This window comes from Martes martes (genome assembly GCF_963455335.1).
Source record: "Martes martes genome assembly, chromosome: 7".
NCBI classification, from domain to species: domain Eukaryota; kingdom Metazoa; phylum Chordata; class Mammalia; order Carnivora; family Mustelidae; genus Martes; species Martes martes.
This window is the reverse complement of record NC_137894.1, coordinates 99132595-99153174: the sequence shown is the minus strand read 5'-3', so window position 1 is coordinate 99153174 and position 20580 is coordinate 99132595. Positions and strand designations below refer to the sequence as shown.

The window sequence follows — 20580 nt, the reverse complement described above, 5'->3', positions numbered from 1 at the left end:
GCGATCGGCCAGAGCGGCTATGGGGTGCCGCTGGGCCTTCCTGATCGGCCTCCTGGGGGCCGTGTGGTTGCTCAGCTCGGGTCACGGTGGGCAGCAGGCCCCTGAGACGGCGGCGCAGAGGTGCTTCTGCCAGGTGAGGGCTGTGCGCGGCCGTGCGGCCGCTCGCGTGCTTCCCGCCTCTCCCCTGCGCTCCGTCCCGCGCAACCCGGCAGGTGAGGGGCTAGGAGGACCCCTGAATTTCCACCCTCCCGGACGAGTCCCCTCCTGCGGGGCTGAGTCCTCTGCAGCTCGCCTGGCTTGGTGTGGACCGGTGTCCCAACGCAGCCGCCCTTCGGATCCGGTGTTGGGTGAGAGGTGTGGGTGCACGCTGTTGTGTTTTTACCGAGTTGGTTTATGCATCTTTCTTGGTCTTCCCTTCCCGGGAAGGGCATGGACACTGTGCACGCATACTCACTGTTTGTTATTTTAGCAGAAACCTGGGTCTTCCTAACTTCTAGCGCTTGACCAGGAACTGTGTACGTTGTGCCTATGCTGGGTGCCTTCGCTCTGCTTCCTGGGCAGGACACGCTTTTGTAGGGCGGCTACTCTCAGATCGCGTTGTCAGGCAGGAGGACTTGGTGTGGCTTTTCTAAGCCTCACTGCCTTGTGTCTTTGGGGCTGCGGCTTGCCCTGTGGCTCCTCGCAGTGTGTGTCCTTTCTTTTTCCTAAATGTGATGAGATTCTCTTAACGTGACGCCCATTTGGCTGGTCTGAACTGGGAGGATATGCCTTACTCCTCAGTGCACAAGTTTAATTACACGCTTATTATGACCATTTTCCCTTTTTAGTAAGAGATGTGGGTTCCTTGAGAAAAATTTTCAAAGAAATTTAGAGGTTTTTGGATCTACAGTATTCTGTGTTTTAATATCATTACTCTTAAAGTCACGTTTTAGTTGGCTTATGTTGATAAAAATGACATTTTATAGAAAATAGAGGGTAGGCATCCACATTTTTCCTTTTAAGTGGATTGTACTATTATCAGAAATGACATTTTATGTGTGTAAGGGCAATGCTACTATTTCACAGAGTAAAGAAACAACCTTAAATCTTATGGAAGGAAAAAATAAATAAATCAGTATTATGGGGAGAAGAACTGTCTCTTTCACTGCTTTATATTCTTGCATTGTCGATTTGCGGAGTGATTTGGGAGTTGAGGTGTTATCCCAGCGCGAGTAGGACAAGTTGAAAGGAAATTGCTCCTTTACTACTAAGACTGAAAAGCTCCTTTACCTTCAGGGGTTGCAAACTGCACACAATCAAGTACTTAAAGGGAAGAAGGGTCATTTTTCTTCAGATTACAAATACAACATAACACAAAGTGTCAACTTTTACAAATAAGTAATATTGAGGTAAAATATTTTAAAATAAGTTAGTGTTGGGGCGCCTGGGTGGCTCAGTTGGTTAAACGACTGCCTTCGGCTCAGGTCATGATCCCGGAATCCTGGGATCGAGTCCCACATCGGGCTCCCAGCTCCATGGGGAGTCTGCTTCTCCCTCTGACCTTCTCCATTCTCATGATCTCTCTCCCTCTCTCTTTCTCAAATAAATAAATAAAATCTTTAAAAAATAAAATAAGTTAGTGTTGAAACAAGATGTGCAATATAATATTTTCAACTACATTTTAGATTTTTAGATAATGAAATAATAGTACATATTGAGCTTTTCAATTTTCACTACTCCCCATAACTTTTTAGATACCTGATTAAAATTGGGGAATTTTTAATTTTTTAATATTTTTTCTTCTAATTAGTATTTAAGCTCCCCCACCCTTACAATATTTTCAAGATTTGAATATTCCCCCAACACAGACATCCATTAGATCCCTTTCTTTTTGTTTTAGAACAAAAGTGGCTGTTTTTCTTTTCAGAATCAACTTTTACAAATAATAAATTGAGGGTCACATGGTAAAAAAGTTTTTTTTTTTTTTTTTAAGATTTTATTTATTTGAGAGAGAGAACATGAGAAGGGAGAAAGTCAGAGGGAGAAGCAGACTCCCCCTGGAGTTGGGAGCCGGATGTGGGACTTGATCCCAGGACTCCGGGATCATGACCTGAGCCAAAGGAAGTTGCTTAACCAACTGAGCCACCCAGGTCCCCTAAGAAACACTTTTAAGAAAAATTTAAAATGGTCTATTTAATCAGTTTAAGAACAGAGACCATCAGTTTTGATTCAATAGATTGAAACAAAAATACGTTTTAGTTCTGTTATGGTCAGTAATAGAAGAGATGAGGGTAAGGAGGAGAAGGGACAAATGATGAATAGCTATGAAGAGAAAATTGGAGACAAGCATATAGATACAGACGTGTACAGAAACGAGAGAGACACACACAAAAGAATGGTGGAAGAAAAGATTAGAGGAGATGAATGGTGGAAATTATTCATTCAATAAACATTTATAAACACTGTGTACATTGACCTGAGTGTTTGGAATACAGAAATAACTATGGTGTGAACCTTGCCCTTAAGAACTTAGAATTTAGTGAATAAAGTCCTTTAGAGCTTGGGTAGAGGCAGAGGCAGAGATCCTAAGCACTTTATTTTAAAGCTTTTATTTATTTTTTGGACAGAGTAAGAGCACAAGGAGGGGGAGTGCCAGAGGGAAAGGGAGAAGCAGGCTCCCTGCAATTTGGGGGTCCACCCCAGGACCCCGGGATGCCCGGATCTTAAGCATCTTAAAAAACAAGTTGGTAGGGACACCTGGTTGGCTCAGCCAGTAGGTGATGATACTCTTGATCTTGGGGATGTAAGTATGAACCCTATGTTGGGTGTAGAGATTACTTAAAAACGAAAATCTTTTTTAAAAGTTAGTAAATAATGCTAGACACTAAATTAAAGACTAACTTTCGACCTAAAGTTTATTTTTTTAAAGATTTTTATTTATTTATTTGACAGCAGAGATTACAAGTAGGCAGAGAGGGAGGCAGAGAGAGAGAGAGGAGGAAGCAGGCTCTGTGCTGAGCAGAGAGCCGGATGCAGGGCTCTATCCCAGGACCTTGGAATCATGACCCGAGCCGAAGGCAGAGGCTTTAACCCACTGAGCCACCCAGGCGCCCCTCGACCTAAAGTTTAGACATAAAAGTTAAAATCTCTTATTCTCTTTGCAATACTAAATTAGCAGCAAAGTTCTGTGAGTCTGCTTTGTTAATAGTTATTGTCTCCCTTCCTACTGCCAATCTCTCTTACCTGCTTCTGTCTTGAATTACCACATCGTCACCCCTCATCAGATGGGTGCCTGGTAATAGGGGTTCGGTTAACGGACTACCAACTCTAAATGGAGCCAAAGTAGCATGTTATTTGGCCTTAGAAAGTGATTGAAGTAAAATGTACAAAGCTCTACAAATAAACAGATTAAATTCAGTAAGCATTTTATTGAGGCCAATTATGAATAAGTTTTAAGGAACAAGAAATAAACTAAAAACTTTATTTTTTTTAAAGATTTTATTTATTTATTTGATAGACAGAGATCACAGGTAGGCAGAGAGGCACACAGAGAGAGAGGAAGGGAAGAAGGCTCCCTGCTGAGCAGAGAGCCCGATGTGGGGCTCGATCCCAGGACCCTGGGATCACAACCTGAGCCAAAGGCAGAGGCTTTAACCCACTGAACCACCCAGGTGCCCCTAAACAAAAAATTTTTAAATTTAGTCCCATTTCTTGATACTTCAGGGTACTGAGCCTGGTACATAATTGGTACTCAGCGAATATTAGGGAAGTTACAAAACAGGATGTGAGCACTGTGCTAGCAGGAGTATATTCTTTCAGTTATTCTGCTTAGCGAGCCATTTGCATGTTTTCTGGAATTGATCTTTCAGATGGGTTGATGGCTCCAAATGAATCTTTAAAGTTAGTCCATTACTGCATATGTCTGTTGACATCAAGTCCTACTAAAACCATTTCCACTGTATGTTGTCAGTTATTTCGGTAACGATGCTTCAGTGTTAGTTGCTACAAATACGTGATAAATTGCCTGGGACTTATAAGTCTTCCTTAAATACAGTGCCCCATTTTTTAAATCATTCTACTTAAAAATTTTTAAAAATGTACACTTGGTGTGCAGGTCTATGTGGTTTGTGTAAAGAACCCTATGATCATGACCTGCCCTTTCTTTCAACCACAATAATAATCATATTATTTGTTGTAATAGTATGGGCTTGAAGTAAATGGAGACTCTTCAGACTTTCTTGTTTTCTTTTTTTTGTTTTGTTTTTTGTTTTTTTGTTTTGTTTTTGACAGGGTTTCAAATTTCCTTTTCCCCATTATGTACCATTAGAGAGAAGGAATGTAACAGAACTTTAGTCCCAGTTCTTGGAATCCCAGGATGCATTTTAAAGAAATAACCCCAGGAGAAATATTGAAGCCCAGATATGCAGGCAGTATGGACAGGTTTTTCACTTAAATTAATTAGAAACAAGTCTGTAAACTCCCATGTAGTCAAAATGTTTTATTAATCTTAATATGGCTAGTGCTGATAACACTCAGATCCACTTACTTCAGTGCAGTAAATATCAGGCTAATGAAAGGGAAGTAGGTCAGATAATTCAAAATGTCTATTTCAAAATCGATCATTTTTGTTTGGAGTGCATTGTAGATGCACTCTTTATACATGTATTTTGGCAGATTTACCTGTCCAGTGGCTTGTTTAGATCGATTTTATTTATTTACTTATTTATTTATATAATATTTTATTTATTTGTTTGAGAGAGAGAGCGAGCACAAGTGAGAACGAGGGAAAGGGCAGGAGAGAGAGAATCTCAAGCAGATTCCTCACTGAGCGCAGAGCCCAATGTAAGGCTCAATCCCGAGACTGTGGGATAATGACCTGAGCTGAAATCAAGAATCAGGTATTTAACCAACAGAGCCACCCAGGCTCTGAGCCACCCGCCCTGTTTAGGTCAATTTAAAAAACAGTTTTTATTTGTTAGAGTGGCCGGACCATGGAAGAGACACTCCATAATATGTTGCCTGGTAGGTGGAAATACGCCTGGATTAGTCAGAGGACTCTTTGAAACAGGTTATCCTGCAGAGATGTCCACTGACTGTGAGTACTTACTATTTGAACAAAGAATGTGGAGGAAAGCACGTTTCACGTTGGTTGCTACACTTTGGGTCACAACAACAATTTAAAGTTCTAAAGACTAAGGCTTCAAGGCAGAAATAGCTTGTAGCTTTCCATGTCCTTAGCATGGTGCCAACTACTGAGTATAGAATGTTTGGTGTTTCCATGCTTTCGTTAACAGAGGTGTCTCAGTCAACTCTTTCAATAAATAGTTTTCATGTTCTTTTTGATGGTCACAAACCACTATAAAATTAAATACAGCTAAAAGTTTCTGCAAAAAAAAAAAAAAGAACACTTTGAACACTTTTTTTTTTTTAAACGATTTATTTATTTGACAGAGAGAGAGAGAGAACTCGCACATGTGCAGGCAGGGGAGGGGCAGAGGGAGAGTGAGAGAGAGAATCCTCAAGCAGACTCCCAGCTGAGTGCAGAGCCTGATGTGGGACTCGATCTCAGGACACTGAGATCATGACCTGAACTGAAATCAAGAGTCGGGTGCTTAACCAACTGAGCCACCCAGGTGCCCCCACTTTGAACACTTTTTTTTTTTTTTTTTTTTTTTAAAAGATTTTATTTATTTATTTGTCAGAGAGAGAGAGAGAGCGAGGAGCGATAGAGTGAGCACAGGCAGACAGAGTGGCAGGCAGAGGCAGAGGGAGAAGCAGGCTCCCCTCTGAGCAAGGAGCCCGATGTGGGACTCGATCCCAGCACGCCGGGATCATGACCTGAGCCGAAGGCAGTCGCTTAACCAACTGAGCCACCCAGGCGCCCCCACTTTGAACACTTTTAAAAGGTATTTCATATTTCATACAAGTATGAAGAATATATTTTCACAGTGCTTTGGGAAAAAATGATAGTCTATGATAGGACTAGAAGTTGTTTGCTCATAAGGAAACTATTTAGAAAGTGTTTTTTTTTTTGTTTTGCCTTTCATTGTAAATTAAATAGTGAACAAAGAAAATAGTGAACAAGCAGGCCCATGTTATTTTCTTTTGGCTTGCCTTTTATATTTGGTATTTGGTCCAAACCAGTCAGTCTGTGGAGAAACTATTTGAGACTACCTCTGCAGGTAACTGTTGGCTATCCAGTTCTATGTTCCCTTGGGGCTACAGATGTAAAATTTTGGGAAAATTTTAGCCGCAAACTGGGCCTTTTTTTTTTTCTTATTAAAAAAAAATGTAGGGCTGCCTGGGTGGCTTAGTTGGTTAGGTGTGTGACTCTTGATTTCAGCTTATGACATAATCTCTTATGTCAAGCCCCACATCAGGCTCTGCACCAGGCTTAGAGCCTGCTTAAGATTCCCTCTCCCTCTGTGCAGCCCCCCTACCCCCCGCCAGCCCACCACCCTGGACTCATGTGTTAGAATGCATGCGTGTTCTTTCTCTCTCTCTTTCAAAAAAAAAAAAAATGTGGTTTGCTTTGGGGAATAGTAACATCCCTTTCCCTAGAAGCATTTAGGCAGCAGTAGGGTGATAATACTAACATTTACTGGCCATTTATTCTGTAATTTCATCTTGATATTAACTCTTATAGATGGGAACTATTAGTATTGCCATTTTGTGTTGAGAGAGCAAACTGAGGCTTAGAGAGGTTAAAAAAAAAACTTGGGTAAGATCAGTAACTAATAAGTAGCAGAGATGGGATTCAACCCCAAGAAGGCCTGACCCCCGGGCCTCCGGGCCTCCGTGCTATCCATTGTCATGCACTGCATCCTTGAGAGGCCCTCAAAGGCTTTTCAGCTCTTTAGAGACGAGGACTTTAAACTGGGTGATGTTATGTCAGGTCTACCCTGGTCCTTATATCTGCCATACCTCAGCAAGGGCCTTCTACTTGCCACCTGTTAATTTGGCTCCCTACCCAAGGCTGATTGCCACCTGAGGCCTAGAGTAGCAAATCTCAAATTTTAGCATCAGTCACTTTGTCTGTGTGTGTGGCAGGGATTGGGGGGGGGGGGCGGCATTAAACACATTCACGTTCCTATGGTAGGGTCAGGTCAGAATTCCCTTGGAGTTTAGGAGATAGTGTGGCCATTATTTAAGTAGCCTTCACACATCCCAGAGCCGCATCAATGTCAGGTCGTCCTTGTTCCAAATCAGCACCCAACTTTGGGTCTTAGTTTAGGTACTAGGACATTGCTTTGTTTCCAAGATTCTGTTCACTGGATTTCTTCCTTTGTCCTTTCCCAGAGACTCTATTCTGGTAACATGCCTGGTTCTCTAGTTTGTAGAACCGGGCCTGGCATCACACCTGCTAGACTTCTTTCTAGGGATTGGGTTTTGCCTGTTGGGAGGCTTATCTGAACAGTCACATAGCTTGGATTTCTGAGTATCTTCCTGTCTCTCTTTTGCTGGGGCCTCTCCATCTATGGAAACTCCCCCACCCTTGCTCTACCTCCTTAGCTGCCCTGCTACCTTTTGTAGTAGTTGGAAATACCTCCTACTCAATTTCTAAGGTAAAGATCAGAGGATTTTTAAATCTACCATTGTCCTGTCTTCTCTCTTTGAGGTCTCCGGGCTATAAGCCATTTCTGCTCTGAATGCGTCTTGCATTCCTTTATGGTTTGGGGCTTCTTCTAGCTTCCTTTGTGGTTAAGGTATAGATTGATAAGATGTTGCTTGCAGTAGGTTATTTACCTCTGCTGCTTGCCTTCCTTGTTCTGAGTGCATTCCTGCCACTCGGGCTTGTGTGGTCTGGAGCACTGAATACCGTAGGTAGCACTGAGCTACCGCAGGTGACATGATAGTACATAGTCCTAATTAGATTGTGGGGCTGGTGTCCAGTGAATGAGAGTGAGAGTGGACAATATTCACCAAAACATTCATTCATACATCCACTTCACTCCACAAATAAATATTGAGCATCTCCTGTATGCTTTCTAGAAGTACAGTGCTAAGGACTAGGAATACAAAACATGATTTTGCTCTCAAGGAGTTTAAACTCTATGGGGAGGAAGTAAAATAGGTAAGTCCAATATAGCGAGGTAATTTGTATGTAGCGAGTATGTGAAGTGTCCTGGATACACAAAGAAGGGACAGTTAAGCCAGTAGGGATTGAGTGGTACCCGGGGGTAGTTTGAACTTGAATTTCAAAGATAGATTTTTACCTTAAAAATGAATTACTTAAGGGGCACCTGGGTGGCTCTGTCGTTTAAGTGTCTGCCTTCGGCTCAGGTCATGATCTTAGGGTACTGGGATGGAGTCCCGCATCGGGCTCTCTGCTCAGTGGGGAGTCTGCTTTTCCCTCTCCCTCTGTGTTCTCTCTCTCAAATAAATAAATAAATAAATAAATAAATAAATAAAATCTTTAATAAAGAAAAGGTGAACACGTTTGAAAGAACTGAATTAAGGGGAAAAATAAGTTTCAAACCCTTTCTCTTGTTTGTGTGTGTGTGTGTGTGTGTGTGTGTGTGTGTGTTTGTGCTTGTTTCTTTTTGTGACCTAATGTCTCTACTTGGCATGTGTCACTTTGGCCTTTGCAGTCTTACTACCTGTTATTTCTTTGTGTAATAATTTGTATCCAAGGGGGAAAACAGTAGCTATTTTATGTCCTTAGAAGTTTTGCTTTTAATGCTTGAAAGAAAGAGGTGTGAAAAGTCAAATCATCTAGGTTAGAAGCACTTTTGTTTTGTTACTATCCCAAATTAGGAACTGAAGATTATTGTATACTCAGAGAATTTTTAGCAGGAAACAAGGACAAATTTGCATATGAAATGAAAGTAGTTATTGCAGTAACAAAATATGTAGATGAGATTTCTAGTACCCAAATTAGTCCAAAACAAGTCCAAAACAAATGAGACTAGGTAAATTGGTATAAAATCTTAGCTCTCAGATACTGCTGTCATCCTCCGACGTGTTATCTGTCATCACCCAAATGTATTCACTCAGGTAAAAATTTGCATTATTGTTTTGTGATTTTTTTTTTTTTTTATTTATCAGATAGAGATCACAAGTAGGCAGACAGGCAGGCAGAGAGAGAGGGAGAGGAAGGGAAGCAGGCTCGCTGCTGAGCAGAGAGCCCGATGCGGTTTCGATCCCAGGACCCTGAGATCATGACCTGAGCCGAAGGCAGAGGCTTTAACCCACTGAGCCACCCAGGCGCCCCTGTTTTGTGATGTTTTAAAATTAAAAGGTAGTGCAGGATTTTAGGTACTCCAAAGGGAAAACACCCACATTCAGCGTTTTTTTTTTTTTTTTAAAGATTTTATTTATTTATTTGACAGAGAGATACAGAGAAAGCACAATTAAGTAGAGCGGCAGGCAGAGGGAGAGAGAGAAGCAGGCTCTCTGTTGAGCAGGGAGAATGATACGGGGCTTGATCCCAGGACCGTGGAATCATGACCTGAGCCGAAGGCAGCCGCTTAACCAACTGAGCCACCCAGGTGCCCCTACATTCAGTATTTCAATAAAGTATTATTTGCTCACCAGTAGATTAAAAAAATTTTTTTTTGTAATAAGCCACCCTAAAATGTAATTCAAAGTAATTTATAATGCAAATATTCAGACCAAAGTATGATAAGGATCTATTTTCTGCAGCATGCCCTGTATTTAAAAAAAAAAAAAAATCTAGTTACTGTTCTTAAATCATGATATATTTGTTACTTACAATGTTACAGTGTATAATTCTATGAGGTATATGCTTGGCCCCAAATAAACATCTAAGACTTTTAGTTTCACTTCTGATAACATTGTCTGATTATAATTGTAGTTAAGATGTTAGTTTTAAGCATTTGAAGATCAGCATTGACTTTGGTCAATTTGCTATCTCTGTGCTGCTAATATAAGTGATTTCTAAGCACCATTTCTAACCTAGACAAATCATCATGGCCGAATATTTGAGAGTTGTTAGATCCTTATGATGAATTATTGTTTCTCTTATTAATACCGTATCACTTGTTTTTATACATTCACTAAGCTTATCTCCAGACTATACATCCTGTTGGAAACTAAAAGGAAAGACAGAGACAATTGAATCTTAGGAATAGGAGTCTCAGGAAAGCCATGAATGGGAGTGCAACTGGGGCTTCAAGAAGGATGGGGAGGAGTAGGTGCGGGAAACCCCCAGGGAATCCATGTAGCATATGTTCTCTATCTCCTTTCTGTGCCTCATTGTGTATCTTTTAAAATCTTGCCAACTGGCTCATGTGCTCCTTGGCTCATGTGATGGAATATGGTCCGAGTTTACTTGTTCAGTGGTTTAACTGCAGGGAGAGACATTTCTTCTTTTTCTCAATTCCAGATTTCTGGAGCAGGGACCGTGGCCTGGTTTGGGTTAGATGCCTACTCTTGGTCAGGCCTGGGGCCGTGTTACAGAGTGGCTGCAGGGGACCAACTCTTTGCATACATGTATGTGCACACATGTGTGATGATGAGCTCAGTACACCCTACAAAGAGCAGCCACTATTCCTCTAGGTATACAGTAAGAGCAATAGCATTATTAAATTACTATCATATCCCATCTCTGAAAATTAGGAGGAGGAGGGATGATAAGAGTTGTCTGAATCATAGCCTGTGAGGAAAAGAACTCTGTTGAACCTAAAGTATTTTGATGTATTATTTCATTTTCTTTATAACAGGTTAGTGGTTACTTGGATGACTGTACCTGTGATGTTGAAACCATCGATAGATTTAATAACTACAGGCTTTTCCCGAGACTACAAAAACTTCTTGAGAGTGACTACTTTAGATATTACAAGGTATTTTTATTTTTATTTTTTTTGTACAAGAATACTTAGAGTTTAAATATACAACTATATTTTCTTAGGAATTTCTGAACTTCAAAATTGCGGCCATTATTTAAAATTCAGTTCACAAGAGCGAACAATGTGGTTCTGAAACCATCCATTGGATACTTTTAATTTCAACAACTCAGTTTTGCACTCTGGAGTTAGAAGCTTGTTGGTTAAATTGAAGTCAGATCAGAAACTATTACACTGTTACCAAAATTGCTAATTTGTACTTTTCTAAAATACTGTATTGACTCCACTTAATTAAAATCATTAGATTTTTTTGAGAAGCATGACTTTATTCTGACCTGTATTATTTTAACTAGTCACTTGAGATCTCTACAGAAAGAGTTTAGAAAATCTGATCATTGGAGTATGTAGTCCTCATCTGAGTTCACAAAGGCCTGGTACTTGCTTAAAAAAGAGTATCATTTGAGTGGTGATGATATGAGCTACTTTGGCTCCTAGTCACCGTCTGTTAAGGGTTTGTGTAGTAGAGGTCTATCTTTCTAATCAAATCTACCGATTTGCTTACACAAGTTACACATTGATATAATCGCTGAAACTTGGCAATGGGGACCTGGAAGAAAAAGAAAAACTGAAGCTAATAGCGTGACCAGGTTCTAGCATCTTAATTCAACGCTTGTCAATAATAATCTCACGGTTCTTACTTTTATAACCTTTTCTGTTATCCTATAGGTAAACCTGAAGAGGCCATGTCCTTTCTGGAATGATATCAACCAGTGTGGGCGAAGAGACTGTGCTGTCAAGCCTTGTCAATCGGTAAGAACCACACATACATTTAAAACCTGTTACATCGTTTTTCAAATAATTGTGATTTTAAAAAAGGGCACAATGCAACTAAAATAACATTTCAGTCCTTAGGTTAAATATAATGTTGTTTGATATTTATAGATTAAAAACCTAAACTTGGGTGCCTGGGTGGCTCAGTCGGTTAAGCATCAAAACTCTTGATTTTTGCTCAGTCATGATCTCAGGATCCTGGGATCAGCCCTGTGTCAGGCTCCATGCTCAGCAGGGGGTCTACTGGAGATTTTCTCTCTACTTCTACCTTAACCACCTCCCCCATCAAATAAATAAATCAATCTTAAAAAAGAAAAAACAAAAACCAAGGGACACCTGGGTGGCTCGGTGGGTTACACATCTGCCTTTGGCTCAGGTCATGATCCCGGGGTCCTAGGATCGAGTCCCATATTGGGCTTCCTTCCTCAGCAGGGAGTCTGCTTCTCTCTCTCCCTCTGTCTGCCGCTCCCCCTGCATATGCTTTGTTCTCTCTCTAATAAATAAAATCTTAAAAAACAAAAAAACACAAAAGCAAAACCTAAATTTACTAATGATAAAACCTATTTTGAATTATTTTGCTTTCATGATAATAGAATTAAATTTTGTAATAAATATAATCCTTTGATTTACTAGTGAGATTAGTAGTTCTTTTGCTTGATGTTTGTTTTTCTTACATCTTACCCAAAGTTGTGTTTGTAGTATAATGAAATGAAATTAACCGAAGTATAAACAAAATTCCTTTTTTCATGGGTGTATTGTTTTCTTTGGGTGGGGAGGGGTTGGACAGAACACCTGGTTTTGCTTAAGAATTCTCAGAGCAGGGACGCCTGAGTGGCTCAGTTGATTGGGTGTTTGCCTTTGGCTCGGATCATGATCTGGGGTCCTGGGATCGAGTCCCATATTGGGCTCCTTGCTCAGCAGGGAGCCTGCTTCTCCTTCTACCTATCACTTCTCCTTCTGTCCACTGCTCCTACTGATTGTGCTCTCTCTCTCTCTGATAAATAAATAAATAAAAAGAATTCTCAGAACATTAAAATTTAAAGCATTTTACTCTGAAAACAACATTTTACACTTTCAACAAAGCCTTTTTTCCCTTTAAAAGCATATATTTCTATTTTTCTTCTTTATTGTGATAAAATATGCATAACAGAAAATTTACCATTTTAACCATTTTTAAGTATACAGTTTATTGGCATTAAGTACAGTCATGTTGTTATGCAATGGTTACCACCATCCAGTTAGAGAACTTCTTCCTGATCACAAACTGAAACTGCACGTTAATTAAATAGTAACTCCCTATTCCACCCTCCCTCTCGCCCTTGGCAACCACTATTCTGCTTTCTGTCTCTATGAATTTGATTATTCTAGGTACCTTGTATAAGGGGAATTGTTATAAAATTTGTCCTTTTGTGTCTGGCTTGTTTCACTTAACATGATTTCAAGGTTTATCCATAGTAACATGTATTTGAATTGTATTCCTTTTTAAGGCTGAGGAATACTACATTGTATGTGTATCTGCTTTTCATTTATCCATTCTCCCATTTCTTGGCTTTTGGGTTATTCCCATCTTTTGGCCATTGTGCATAATGCTGCCCTGGATATGGGTGCAGAAGTATATGCTTGTGTCCCTAATTTCCGTTCTTTGGGGTATACACCTAGAATTAGAATTACTGGATCATACAGTAGTTCTCACTTTAATGTTTTTTGGGGAACATCATACTCTCGTCACAGTAGCTGCACCATTTTACAATGTTTCCAATTTCTCTGTATCCTTACCAACACTTACTCTTTTCTGTTTTCTGGATAATAGCCATCCTAATGGGTATGAAGTGGCGCTATAATTTTGAGTGGCTTATTTTATTTTATTTTTAATGTTTTGTTGCTGTATTTTTTTTAATTTAATTTTTAAAATTAACATAAAATGTATTATTTGCCCCAGGGGTACAGGTCTGTGAATTGTCAGGCTTACACACTTCACAGCACTCACCATTGAGTGGTTTATTTTTATATGTGTAAATATTGCTATATAGACCTATCCAGCGTATGGAATTAAAGAAAATATAAAAATTTTATTTATGGGCATTTTGTCATTAAATACCTGAGAATCAGATCTTTAGTTATACTCATCTTCACAGACAAACTTTTTGAAAATTCAAGAATTACCTTGTGAAACAACCTCTATTATGAAAATATCATTAAAGTGATATCATCGGTTTAAATGTTTCATTTTATTTCCCAAGTTCTGGCATTTATATTTAGTAATCAGAAACATTAGTTGGGGAAATTCAAGTTTACCAATAACTTATGTATGACTTATTAAAATATGATGATAATAGGGGTGGCTGGGTAGCTCAGGCATTGAGCATCTGTCTTTGGCTCAGGTCATGATCCCAGAGTCTGGGGATCGAGCCCTACATCAGGTTCCCTGCTTAGCAGGAAGCCTGCTTCTCTCTAACTCACCTGATTTGTGTTCCCTCTCTTACTGTCTCTCTCTCTCTCAAGTGAATGAATAAAATCTTTAAAAAAAATGCTGAAATTATGGTAGATACTTAATAAAGGCATTTAATTGCACATATGCATTAAATGGGCCATTATTAACTTTGGTCAAAACAGGCAAGTGGGGGGCGCCTGGGTGGCTCAGTGGGTTGAAGCCTCCGCCTTCGGCTCAGGTCATGATCCCAGGGTCCTGGGATCGAGCCCCAAGTCGGACTCTCTACTCGGCTGGGAGCCTGCTTCCTCCTCTCTCTCTGCCTGCTTCTCTGCCTGCTTGTGATCTCTGTCTGTCAAATAAATAAATAAAATCTTTAAAAAAAAAAAAACAGGCAAGTGGTTTTACAGGTACTGAAAATTTGGATCTCATCTTTTTTAAAAAAATGTTTCTTTTCTTTTAAGATTTTATTTATTTGAGAGAGAGCGAGCGAGAGCGAGGGTGTGCACAAGCAGGGAGTAGGGGAAGAGGGAGAAGGAGAAGCAGACTCTCTGCTGAGCAGAGCAGGGAGCACGATGCAGGGCTTGATCCCAGAACCCTGACATCATGACCTGAGCTGGAGGCAGATGCTTAACTGAGTGAGCCACCCAGGCACCCCTCATCTTTTTTTTTTTTTTTAAAGCAATTAAAAAAATTTTTTTGGGGGGGGGCTTGAATTCATGACCCTGAGATCAAGACCTGAGCTGAGATGAGTCATGTGCTTAACTGACTGAGAAATTCAGGCATCCCTAAACATTTTCTTTTAAGTAATCTCTACACCCAATGTGGGGCTTGAACTCGCAACCTGGAATCTCTCTATAAACTGACAGTCCAATTATTTATTACCTTTACAATGGGTCAAAGCAACATTCTTTCCCCTCCATTGTTAAATGACCAATGTGAAAATGAGTAACAACATCTAGTGTTAGTCTGTGAATAAGAAATGAGCACTCTGCTGGTTAAATCCTTTTGGAGATCAGTTAAGCAAATGTATCAACAAAATTAAAAAGGTACATGTCTTTTGGTATAGCAATTCCAACAAGATTTTGACTTACTAAAATAATTGGACAGATGTTCAAAGATGACCATAAAGCAGTAATAAATATTGTAAAGGTGTCAATTCTGCTAAAATTAGTTTATGAATTTGGCATGATATGAAAAAATTAGAGACCATCGAAATATCTGATCTTAGAAAAAGAATTATACGTTGAGCTAGTTCAGAATCTGGAAAGTTACATAATAAAGTGATTGTCTCTGTGTGGGTCCTTCCCTTTCGGCAGGTATAGTCTATTTCAGAAATATACTTAGCACTGGAATAGGGCCCTGCGGTTTCAGAGTACATGCATCCTTATGTCTATTCACAGCATCACTTTGAGGATAGACAGACAGGTCCTATAGTTGGTAAGTGGCCAACACATGACTAAAGACCAGTGCCAATCTCCTCTGAAAAGAACTAGGGCTTCTTAAAAAATACTTGATTCCAAGATTGGAACAAGAAATATACATGGTGGGCCACCTGGGTGGCTCAGTCGGTTAAGCATCTTCATTCAGGTCAGGTCATGATCCCAGGCCTGGGATCGAGCCCCACTTCTGGCTCCCTGCTCAGTGGGGAGTCCGCTTCTCCCTCTGCCCCTCCCTGCAACTCATGCTGTCTCTCAAATAAATAAATAAAATCTTAAAAAAAAAATATACAAGATGAGCCTGGAGTATCTTGTCATAACAGAAAACAAAGGGTGCTGCTGAAGATTACTGGGGTCATATCAATAGGACAGATACAGATATCAAGTCAGCACTTTGTGGGTCCCCAGGTTGCCAGCATGGGACAATTTGGGCATCAAAAGGAGTAGCTATTTTTACATTTCCATGCTATTATGTAAGTAATAAAATACATGATCAGCAGCCTATACAATAATTTGTTGGGTTTTTGTTTACTTTTAAGAAGTGATATAAAGGGGGGCGCCTGGGTGGCTCAGTGGGTTAAGCCTCTGCCTTCGGCTCAGGTCATGATCTCCAGGGTCCTGGGATCGAGCCCCACATAGGGCTCTCTGCTCAGCAAGGAGCCTCCTTATCCCCCAGCCCACCTGCCTCTCTGCCTACTTGTGATCTGTCTGCCGGAAAAAAAAAAAAAAAAAGAGGTGATATAAAGGGGACCTGGGTGGCTCAGTTGTTAAGCATCTGATTTCAGCTCGGGTCATGATCCCAGAGTCCTGGGATGGAGCCCCACATTGGGCTCCTTGCTTGGCAGGAAGCCTGCTTCTCTCTCTTCCTCTGCCTGCTGCTCTGCCTACTTGTGCTATCTCTCTGTCAAATAAATAAATAAAATCTTAAAAAAAAAAGAGTGATATAAAAACTGCTTAACTATTCTCAGTTTAAAAATAATCTCAAAAAAAAAATCTCATAAGGGTGCCTGATTGACTCATTTGGAAGAGCATGTGACTCTTGATCTTGGGATCATGAGTTCGAGTACCATGATGGGGGTAGAGATTACTTAAATAAATAAAATAAACTTAAAAAAAATAAAAATAATCTCATAAATTATAGAAACTTAAATTTTTTTTCAGAAGGTAGAATAAATTTCTGATAAAAGCATTTTTTTTTTCTTTTTCAGGATGAAGTTCCTGATGGAATTAAATCTGCAAGCTATAAGGTATGTATACGTACTTACTAATAAAAGAAAAAACCCATCACCCAGCTTCAGCAATTATTAGTCTGTGGTCAATTTTGTTTCGTCTGTACCTTGTGCTCCAGTTTCCCAATTATTTTAAAGCCATTCTCAGATAAGTCTTCATGGATATTTATTTTCTACTTAGGATTATAATTTAGTGTGACTTCATTTTACTGTTCAGATCATTCTAATTTGGCCACTGGGAGCTGTTTCAGTTGTTCCTGTGTCCCTTTGATCTACTCCCATCATTGTGGTTTTTCTCTTTCTTCAACACTTCCTTAGTTTCTGGCACTACTGGTATATTTCTGTCTCTTCAGTCTCTTTTAACCCATGTTCATTCCCTTTTCTTTTTTCTTCTTTGCAAACTTACATGTTGAGGAAATGAATCCTTATCCTATAGAATTTTCCACATTCTGGGTGCCTGGGTGGCTCAGTTGTTAAATGTCTTCCTTCAGCTCAGGTTGTGATCCCAGGGTCCTGGGATCGAGCCCCACATCGGGCTCCTGCTCAGCGGGGAACCTGCTTCTCCCTCTCCCTCTGCTGCTCCCCCTGCTTGTGTTCTCTCGCTCTGTCAAATAAATAAATAAAATCTTAAAAAAAAAGAAGAATTTTTCACATTGTGTTTTAGTTGATTGTATCCTTTTTACATCATTCAACACATTATATTCTATAAACTGGCAGTTATGTATTATGGCTTTTCAGATTCATTTCCTGATATGTATTGATAAGTGTTGCTGTGTACTTCCTATTACATCATATCAGAAGACACATCATGTCTGGTTTTCTTTTTTTCTTATGATAAGATTGATCATTAGGTTAATTATACATCTGATATAAAGTTACCTACTAGCTTTTTCTGTGAAAGTTTTAGCAGCTTTGATGATTATTACCTAGTTGCATTCTTTCATTAGGGTTTTGAAAATGCTGATACCCTAATTATATGGTTCTTTCTATACTTTTTATCTGTTATTATTCTATAAAGATCTTTTCTTGTCAACTATTTGGATGCCCTGAAATACAGTTTATACAGGACAGACAGGATCAATGCTTTATTCTTTTCCTCTGTTTACCAGTTTTCAGAATAATTATGAGTCTGGTCCCCTAACACCTCTGAAGATGCCCAATAAGGTTTTTATTTTTAGGTGTTATTTTGAACTTAGGAATTTTGACACATTTTATGTATTGGATTCTATTGTACTCATTTCTTATGATACCTTTTGATGTTTGAGTTGTTCTGTCTTTGGCTACTAGGAGCTCCTTCAAGTTAGTGACTATGACCTTTTAAGATGATCCCAGTAATGGATTCTACCATTAACATTTTGTAAACTTACATTATCTCATATGTATCTGTCCATCTTTCTAGTTATCCATTAAAAAATGTTATTTTCTGGATATATTTCAAAGTAGATTGCAAGCATCAGTATGCATTGCCCTAAATGTGTCATCAACTAGAGATATATATATATATATATATATATATATATATAACTAGAAGTATATCATTAACCAGAGTCCAATATTTGCTTATACGTATTTTTTATAAAGTTAACACACAGTGAGATGCACAAATCTTAGGTGTGCCTGTGCTAAATGCAGGTACCTGTGTAATCTATGCTTCAGTTACAATAGGGAACATTACTGTTACCCTAGAAAGTCGCTTGATACCCTGTCCCAATTTCTACTTTTTCTCCCAGGGGCAACTGCTGTTTACTTTTTCCACCATAGATTCTAAAGTAATTTTTCTCCTTTTTGATTCCATGTTTTGTTGTTCACATATAAAGAGTAAAGTCATAGCTATAAATGTGTTCGCTCCAGTAGCAGAACTTTGCGCATAGTTAAATGATGCCAGCATCATCAAAACTTTTTTGAAAGTTTATGCTGTTGAGGGAAAACATTTGTTCCTATTGTGAATGCCAGTATAAATTCATTTTAAGCTAAAAACTGAAGACAAAATACTTGTTTTGTGGTGATAATATACAAATTCTGATAAAAACAATTCTGACTAAATCAAGAAATCTGTGGAGCAGAAATGAATTTGTAGTTGATTAAGATATACACATAATTCAGGGGCACCTGGCTGGCTCAGTCAATAGAGCATATGACTTTTTTTTTTTTTTAAGATTTTATTTATTTATTTAACAGACAGAGATCACAAGTAGGCAGAGAGGCAGGCAGAGAGAGAGAGGAGGAAGCAGGCTCCCTGCCAAGTAGAGAGCCTGATGCAGGGCTCGATCCCAGGACCCTGGGATCATGACCTGAGCCAAAGACAGAGGCTTAACCCACTGGGCCACCCAGGCGCCCCTAGAACATACGACTCTTGATCTCAGGGTTGTGAGTTCAAGCCCCACATTGGGTGTAGAGATGACCTAAAAATAAAATCTTAAAAAAAAAAAATATACGCATAATTCATAATTGTGACCAAATATGCTGTGATATTTTACCAATTAAGATAGAAGTGGCAATTGTCAAAATATACAGGTTTTTATATTTATATATATACTTAATGACCATAAAATTTTTGAGGTAAAGCTAATGCAGAAGAAAATATTACTTTGGCATGGACGGGGTACTTTCTTTTTGTCCATCATCAATCAGATTTTATAAATGTTTGAGCGTTTGGGGAGTATGGATTGCTCAGTGGGTTGAGCCTCTGCCTTCAGCTCAGGTCATGATCTCAGGGTCCTGGGATCGAGCCCCACATCGGGCTCTCTGCTCAGCAGGGAGCCTGTTTCCCCCACTCTCTCTCTGCCTGCCTCTCTGCCTACTTGTGATTTCTGTCTGTCAAATAAATAAATAAATAAATAGAATCTTTAAAAAACAATAAAAAATAAAAAATAAATGTTTGATCCTTTGAAGACTATTTTGTAAAACAACCCAAGAGCCCTTCAGTGGTATTAACCAGTTTTTAATAAATGAGATCTCTAAATGTAGATAGCTATATGTTTAAAATCAGTGGACAGTTATTGTTCAAAGTATCAATGAATGGAATGCTTAAAGGAAAAATTCTTAGCTTTTGAAGGTTTAGCAAATGCAGTTATTATAACAAAGCTTGTAAACAAACAATGAAATTTATTTCTACAAAAGCTAGGGAGGGATTAAACATATTAACGTGGGGAAATTCAAATAGTGCTCTAAGGGTTAATTCTGAAATTTTATAATTGTGTTTTGGAGTATCTCCTCTTGCGGGAAGTCTCTTCTTGATGAAACTCTTGTTTTTAATTGGATAAGTTTATATTCTCATCTAAAATGAAATAAGAAGGATTACAATTTTGTAGCATCTATATTTGGCAAAATATTTAAAATAATAAAAAAATTATTTGATGAGTTTTGTCTTAAAATATTTAGTGAAGAAACATATTTTGAAGGCAAAAGAGTAGACCTTGTGAAAATAATTTGGTTTAAAATATTTTCACATATTTACCTGTAGAGAGAATATTTTTCTCAATTAAAAAGTATAAATACAGGGAAGAGTTAATTGAAGGTAGTGATGATTTCAAATTGACTAGGCATAAAAATTAACTTTGAAGGAGATTATGGGCAGTTTTATGAAAAATTAAAAATGATAAATTGAAAAAAATTTTTCTTCAGAAAAATGCCAATGATATAAAATTAAGACATGTGACTTAACAAAGTCAATTAAATTTTTAAATAGAAACAAAGAACAGAAAAAGAACCTGAAGAATATTTTGTTTAACTTATGTTTTAATATTCAGGTAATTATAATGATAAGGTTTTTAAAATTTTTTGTTTTACTGTACATAGGTATATCATTTTTTGAACAAATTCTGTTTATTTTTTGATATGTATTTTTGACTTTATAGTTTAAACTA

General features: G+C 38.7%; 1 protein-coding gene across 1 annotated transcript in view; it reads left to right on the top strand.

Annotated features, from left to right (window-relative positions):
- Positions 1-20580, top strand: part of ERO1A (endoplasmic reticulum oxidoreductase 1 alpha) — a 48377-nt gene continuing 27797 nt past the window's right edge. The window contains exons 1-4 of the mRNA XM_080808125.1: positions 1-133; positions 10665-10784; positions 11514-11597; positions 16694-16732. Coding sequence (XP_080664251.1) covers positions 20-133; positions 10665-10784; positions 11514-11597; positions 16694-16732 — 357 coding nt within the window. The 5' untranslated portion in view covers positions 1-19. The remainder of the gene's footprint in view (positions 134-10664; positions 10785-11513; positions 11598-16693; positions 16733-20580) is intronic.